We start from the raw sequence: 7,460 nt of genomic DNA, 5'->3' as shown, positions 1-7,460 counted from the left end.
TCTTTAGAATATGGGATCGGCGTGTGCATTTTAGATAAAACTCTGCTCTAACACCATTAGGCATATTTCAATCAAGCTAAAAATGTAAAATGTTGTTAAACTATAAATATCGATCATTTTAAAATCATAATTGTAGAAAGTTTGGGGGGTATTTTTTAGGAAATTAACTATCGTTAGAATTTCTTGAATTCCCCCGCTCGAGATGAACTTAAGTGGGACTAAGATAAAAACGGGCAAACCGAGCCAAACTTAGGTGGGAACTAGACCGAACTGGTCAGTCCGAGCAGAACCAAACTGGTGCTAGAGACCTAACTGGTCAAACAGAACAGAACCGAAGTGGTACTGGGGATCGAACTGCGCAAGTCGATCTGAACCGAATTGCTACCGGGATCGAACCGGACAAACCGAGCCGAACAGAACTTTTACAGGGGATAGAAATTGGCAAACAGATTAGAGATTAGAAAAGAATTGTGAGATAGCACAACACTCTCAGATAAGCCTTTCCTTCCTTCAGCAGACGTGATATTCCTAGATAACAGGTAAATAATACAAGAAAGTTGCAAACTCAAACCAGTTTTATTCAAAACAAAACAATTCTGTTGCACAAATGATTCCACAAATTACAAGAGGACTGAACTGAAGTGGGACTGAGACCAACTGGTCAAACCTAACCGTACCGAATTGGTACCGTGGATCAAACTGGGCAAAAGTTTTTAATTTAAAATTGCTATTTGTGCCCCCCCCCCGAGCCGAACTTAGGTGGGAACTAGACCGAACTGGTCAGTCGTGCTTCTCAAAAGTAAACTCTTGCGTCTTAATAATATAGTTTACAACATTAACACTTTTCCAAATCTCCACTACACATATTTACAATGAATGGCAAAAAGAGGGCAACGATATTGGTATCATCATGTCCGTTTCGGAGCTCGCTATGGCTGCATAATTCTTTATTTACGCTATCAATCCACTTATACAACATATTGTGGGCTTCAGATATCTGCCAAGCTGGGCAAGGCAGCGGCGCTGACATCCATGATGGTGAACCAGGACCCCGATTCTTAACAATATAGTTTTAACATTAGCACTCTTTTCCAAATCTCCACGAAACATATTTACAATGAATGGGAAAAGGAGGGCAACGATATTGGTATTAAAGTGGTAGTATTTATCATGTTCGTTAAAGCTGCATAATTCTTTATTTACGCTATCAATCCACTTATTCAACATATTGCGGGCTTCAGATATCTGCCAAGCTGGGCAAGGCAGCGCTGACAACACTGATGGTGAATCAGGACCCCGGGCAGCTTCGGAACTGTTATTGTCCTGCACTTCAGCAGCCATACGACCCTCGTCAACAGTAACGTCAATGGACGATGCCGACTTCTCGGAAGGTTTATCAAAAAATGTATCAAGTGAAGAGGATGATTCTTCTTGACGATTCTCCAGGACAGGTTCTGATGATACAGCATCTGTCACTTCCATGACCGATGATAATGAGGACTCATATGAATGGTTAGCAACCGATATGTCGAGTGACGAGGGTGACGAGGAGTTTCCTTGACGCTTGTTGATGGACTGGAGTCTCCTTGACTGGAGCAAGTGGCCTGCACCAGTTTTTCCGCTTCTGGTTGTAGTCGTCGGCCGAACATTAATTCATGCACCAGTTTTTCCGCTTATGGTTAAGCAATGTCTATCATATATCCCTTTGAGGGAGGGCAATGAGAAGTTACCCAGAATTTCGAGGTCAAGAGGCAGATTGTTGACGTAATTTGCAAACTTCATAACCGAACCCATATACTTCTTTAATGTTGCTTTCTGCAGGTGGCCTCCCACCAGGTCTCTGTAAGATGTAAGATGTCTTCAACTGTAAGATGTTTCCTGTAAGATGTTTCCGACTCTAAAGACTGTTTTCTCGAAATGCTTGCTTGATGGATTCCATAATGTCATGTGGAACGTACTTCCTAATGGCTTCTCCCTCACCAGGAACACCAATAAGTTTTACCAGTCTTTTGACAGGGAGTACTGACTGGAGTGCTTTGGACATCTCCGCCGGACTTGAGTACTCTTCATGTCTCCTCTTTATGTGAAGACCAAGTGTCGCATTGGAACAGCCAGCCAAGCAATATGGGCACGGGACCACATATCGCAACCATGGAAACTCTCCCTTTTGAAGGTATCCATAGTTCCTTCCTTCTGGTATTTTGTAAGGCACTTTGTGTCCTCTCCACAATCCCACATCGAGGCACACACTTCCAGATCGAGCTTCCTCTTCATTTTCTTTAGGTATGATAATGCTGCTGCTGTTCGCCGCCGCCCCTGAGCTAGGTTTTTCCACGCCTCTAAGATGTGAGAACTGATCTGCAACTGCTTTACCCTTACCCATACCGTCTAAAAGTACCATGAGTACATTTATGGGCAGAGATAGGGTTAGCATGTCAGCTGAGGAAATTGCCGGCAAGATGGCAGAGATGTTGATAAGTTCAGACGTAATTGCCTCCACTCTCCTGGCGATTTGGCGCACATTTAGTGTGGGAGCTGTTTCTTTCATCTTGTGGATGTTGTCTACTCGTCGGTGCAGCCTATTCATGCCGAAGGAGGCTTCTTCTGAGAAGCCATGGGCCTTCTTATAGTGCCTCATCATGTGTTTTTTAAGACACATGCCCTCACAGACGGGAATCATGCACGCCCAACTGCAGCCGTCTTTCTTCTTCTTGCCCCGTGTCCTTGAATAGGGTTTGGCACATCCACTGTGGAAAAAAAGGAAAAAAACTTGATTAGACAGTGTAGAGTATGCTAAATAATAAAGAATGATTGCAGATTCATTTCATGTCTGAGAGCCAGTCAATGCAGAAAGAGAGAGAGAGCAGATACTTACATGGGGTTCGCGTCCTCGCTCATCTCTTCATCACCATCCTCCTTGCCAGGGAGGGATGAGTCTTGGGACGGCTCTTGGGACGGCTCTTTGGACTGCTCTTTGGACTGCTCTTGATCCGGCTCTTGTGAAGGCTCTTTGGACGAAGTTCCAGACTTCGTTCTCTTCTGCTTGCTGCAAGAAATGAAAAGAGAAACGTGTCAGTGTGCATAAACTTATGACATGGAAAACACAGAAATGTCGATCATGTCCCAGTTCCAATTCGCCGGTTGGATCAGTTCCGTACCGGTACCACTTCAAGTACCCCCCTTTCAACCTTAATGGGATGTATGAATTTAAATACATACATCCTAACAAATTTCGAAATGCTGAGGAAACACAGAAATGTATCTAAAAAGAAGTCGTTACATAACAGCATTTGTATTTTTATTACATAATAAAGATATCTATCACTCACCTATCACGTGCGGTGAAGGCATCTATGATTATCTTCCGCGCTTGTGCTTTCACCATATATAGTTCTATCTTGTAAAGAAGTCCAGAAGGGTCTCTTAGTAGATATACAAGGTCATCTTCAATGGTGTGTGAGAGGAAGGGTTTTTCACCTCGGGGGGGCCCATCATCAAGTACGCCGTACTTCTGCTCACGATAACTTATGTTTTTAAAGATGTCCACACCTCCTATAATGATTCCCTTCTCTTCTTTGGTCATTTCAGGGTCTTCAAGTTGATTTTCATCAATCTTTCTCTTCTTGTGAGGCCGATCATTTGGAGTTGATTTCTCATATATTTTCTTTCTTATTAATCGTTTGCGGCGGCTAGCCACAGCAGAAGCAGTTTGACTGAATGGCTTTCCGTCATCGTCCGGCTGCTGCTGCTGCTGCCGCTGCTGCTGCTCATCATCTTCAATGTCTGACGACTGTGGACGGTTCGTGTTCTTCATGACGGAAGATCGAGCAAAAGCAAGTTTAGTCTGTTGGGCAAAATTAAAGAATTTGATTCCAAAATAATACTCAAACATTGGCACAGGGCACGCGACAGAACAAAATGTACGTATTCCTTAGCATAGGGCACACGACAGAACATAATGTACGTATTCATTGCTCAGGCATAATAGTTATCTCTTCAAGCGCCAACGAATGCTTCAAACAAATTATTTTTGAAGAATTTAGGCATAGACTCAGGTGGTAATGTTCATTTCAACTGGACAACTTAATGTTCAGACTAGGAAATGTTTTGAGTCCTTACCATAGGAAAAAAATAGGAATGTGCATGCAATTTCAAAAGGGATACTAAATTGAATATTTTCACATTTAATGCTGTTCCTTAGAAAAATGTCTGCAATCTTTTTAGCATTTAATGTCTAGTATACCACGATCAAGCACAATAATAAATTTATGAATGATGCTGGAGACATGAAATCCCAAAAATTATTTGGAATTTACCAAAAATATTGATCTGAAAACATTGAAGTCTATTCTGCTATCAAGACAAACTACCTACCAGTATATCAGGCACGGCAGGGGCGAGCGAGAGGAGTTGGCGGGCTGCTTGTGCATCAGAAGCCTCGACTTGCGCTTCCATCTTGCTAGCCTCGCGGGACGATGGACACGGCGCGTGCTGGCCTCCAAATCCATGACTGGGAGGCTTACATGAACAAGCCTTCCACGACAATCAGGAATATTACTTACATATGCAAGGGAGGAAATCAAGGAATTGCTGCAGACTGATAATGTAGGAAGGAAGTTATAATGAAGCTAATGGGGATTTTTGAAAAATTTGTTAAGTTGTTAAGTTTAGATTGCTTTAAATCATGAAATAAGATACAGATGACATGTCTACCAGTCTGTTATTTTCAACTCCAGTTAAACCCTACATGGGTTCCAACTATGGAACATCAATTGAAGGGAAATCTAATAAACCAAAAACTGCTCATGAAGCAGAGCCATGCTAGGACTGGCAGACAATCACGGTGGCAGAAATTCACTACTAGTCCACTCGCAGAAAAAATCATAAATCCATATTGAAATGCATGGCTAATCATGATCCATTACATGAATCATGTTTATGACACAGTAACTATTAGCTGGCAGGCCAGCAGAATCCATTAAGAACAGAAACATTATTGACTAAATTTAAACAAGAAACAATAATTAAACTGAAACTTCATTTTATTAATTGAATAGGTAAAGTGGATGCAAAAAACAATGCGATTCTTGTAACATGATGCAAAATTATTCTTATTGATTTATAATTATATTTACTAATTCCATGTACGAACTAATTCTCAACATTTAATGAAGCTTACAAGATAACAGAAAACAAATTTAGGAATAGAAATCAACAAAATAAATGCATCTTTGCTAAAGCTGAAAATAATTTACTGGAGACTTAATCGATAGCAGATGTTATGATAGCCAACAAAATGATGAAAGTGATAATTTTACCTCAATATCGATGCCAATTGGTTCCTCCTTCACAGTTACGTCTTCTCCCTCATATTCTAGCTCCTCCTTCACAGATATATCCATTTCTTCATATTCAGGCTCATGCGCAGGTTCCTCCTTCACAGTTATCTCGTCTCCCGCATATTTAGGCTCCTTCTTTACGGTTATATCCTTTTCTTCATATTCATGCTCTGCCTTGATGTTACCTCCCACTTTCTCTGGGAGTATAAATGAGCCACTGGCCTTGACAGCTGGAGAGATCAATATAAATAAAGATCATGATTATGCTCAACAATGGAAAATAACTCCATTACAGATGACAAACAATATACCACCGGAGTCAAGTGCTGCAGGCAATACTATATATAAGCAACTTGAATTTGACATAATATACTACTAGTATACATAGCTTGTGCAGGTACTTGGTGCATTCCTACCTATTCAGCTTACCATCAGACTCGACTCGGCACACCTCAGGTGTTTGGATGAGGTTCAGCTCAGCATGCCAGCCCCTCTTGACAGCAGCATCAGAAAGCTTGTGCATCACAACACGGCACTCCTTCATCTTAATCTTCATGATAATTATTAAATTTGTGCTGATCCAAGTTGAACTGAGACTTATTGATTATCAAAAATTAGAAAATAGCATCAAAGCCAAAACAATTAACTGCATAAAATTTATTAGGCAATGACAACAATGTACAAGCGTTATGTGGGTATAGGTCACAATTCATTATTTCACATATATACGTAAATGTAATCTGTTCTCATTGGAAATCCATCCCTTTGTACCATCATACAGAGCATGCAGTCTATTTACCATGTGTACCCACCCATGTTAAATTTAACTTGCTGAAAATCATCTATTTTAGACCTAGATCAGCATTAGTTGAAACTAAATGACAGATAAGAAGACAAAAATTTAAGATTTTATTAGCTGGAGCACCTCTCACCAGACAAAAACTTATCCAAAATATTACAGTTTCTTGAGATTAAATCATACAATTACTTGGAATGAAGATTTTTTACCCTTAAAGATGTTAATTTAATATGAACATATGAAGCAATCCTGTAAAAAATGTGATTTTAACCTTTTTGAATGCAAGCATAGAAAAATGAAAGAATTTGAATTTCATGAGTCACTATAATGATGAATGGGCAATTATAAGATAATTTTATTTGTATGAATTTTTCAAAATTTTGCATGATATTGGAGAAAACAGCAGATGAAAATTCCATAAAAAGCGGTAAATACTCTAAATAATGTGAAATTTTTTTCATTCTATTTTATCAAATGCAAAGGGAAACTATCAAGTTGCAATTTGACTTGATTTTATCCAGCTCCTTTTAATTATCTACATTAATATTACTTCTTCCAACTTTTTAAAAAATGAGTAAAGAGCATCTATTTCACTGTCCCAAGTCAAAACTTTGATTTAAATGCTGGCAGAAGGTGAGGCCATGTATGGATGGATGGGCAGATTGCAGATTGTTGGAGGCATGATAACATAAGTCAGGGCCTCAAACATAAGCCAGGGACAAGTAGGGCTTTTTTTGGAAGATTTTAAGTGACCATAAATGATAACTTGCCCATAAAGAGGGTTAACAACACACATTTCAATTCAATTTGTTTCCAAAGTGATTTTCTTCTTGATGCAACCTTTGTCAAGAATTTTAATCAGAACCCTCCATCAAAGACACACTATTTTTCCAATAGATAACTTTAATCAAATTGAAGTAAAGAATGTTGTAACTTTTATTTACAGATTAGTGATACACAACACCCATATTTCCATATTCGAATTCGATAATGACTTGACTAGAAACATTCTTTTATAAATGAGAACAAACATTGATTAAAATTGCATTATAGTATACATTGAAATGATGCACTTGACTAAAATGCTAGAAAATGTCCTGGATAAAATGAAGTCATTTTGGGCTCATCAAAACTTGAGTTAGGGATTAGCAGCATGCCTCTCTCCTTCAGCTTGTTAGATTGTTTCACTAATTTAATGAATCAAGAACATTACTTTTCAAATTGACTACAATATTTGTTAATGGGCAAAGTGTTTTAGACTACTGGTATTGTAATTTTAGTAGGTATAAAAATGACACAAGCATGGAATTATCTAGCACAAA

General features: G+C 39.2%; 1 protein-coding gene across 2 annotated transcripts; it reads right to left on the bottom strand.

The window, feature by feature from the left end:
* Window positions 1–564: 564 nt before the first annotated feature.
* Window positions 565–6,337, bottom strand: LOC108667348. 2 transcript variants are annotated; one of them, XM_018154365.2, is made up of 6 exons: window positions 5,769–6,337; window positions 5,319–5,569; window positions 4,375–4,533; window positions 3,330–3,844; window positions 2,876–3,046; window positions 565–2,747 (listed from the first exon to the last, which is right to left on the bottom strand). In XM_018154365.2, the coding sequence occupies exons 1-6, from the start codon at window positions 5,893–5,895 to the stop codon at window positions 1,898–1,900; spliced, it is 2,073 nt and encodes a 690-aa protein (XP_018009854.2). In that variant the 5' UTR covers window positions 5,896–6,337; the 3' UTR covers window positions 565–1,897. The 2 variants fall into 2 exon arrangements, with proteins under 2 accessions (XP_018009854.2, XP_047736690.1); XM_047880734.1 differs by having other exon boundaries at window positions 5,319–5,536.
* Window positions 6,338–7,460: the final 1,123 nt, after the last annotated feature.

The sequence above is a fragment of the Hyalella azteca genome, unplaced genomic scaffold (assembly GCF_000764305.2).
Source record: "Hyalella azteca isolate HAZT.00-mixed unplaced genomic scaffold, Hazt_2.0.2 contig6113, whole genome shotgun sequence".
NCBI lineage: Eukaryota > Metazoa > Arthropoda > Malacostraca > Amphipoda > Hyalellidae > Hyalella > Hyalella azteca.
The sequence above is the reverse complement of the archived record's forward strand: the minus strand, read 5'-3'. Positions and strand labels throughout refer to the sequence as shown.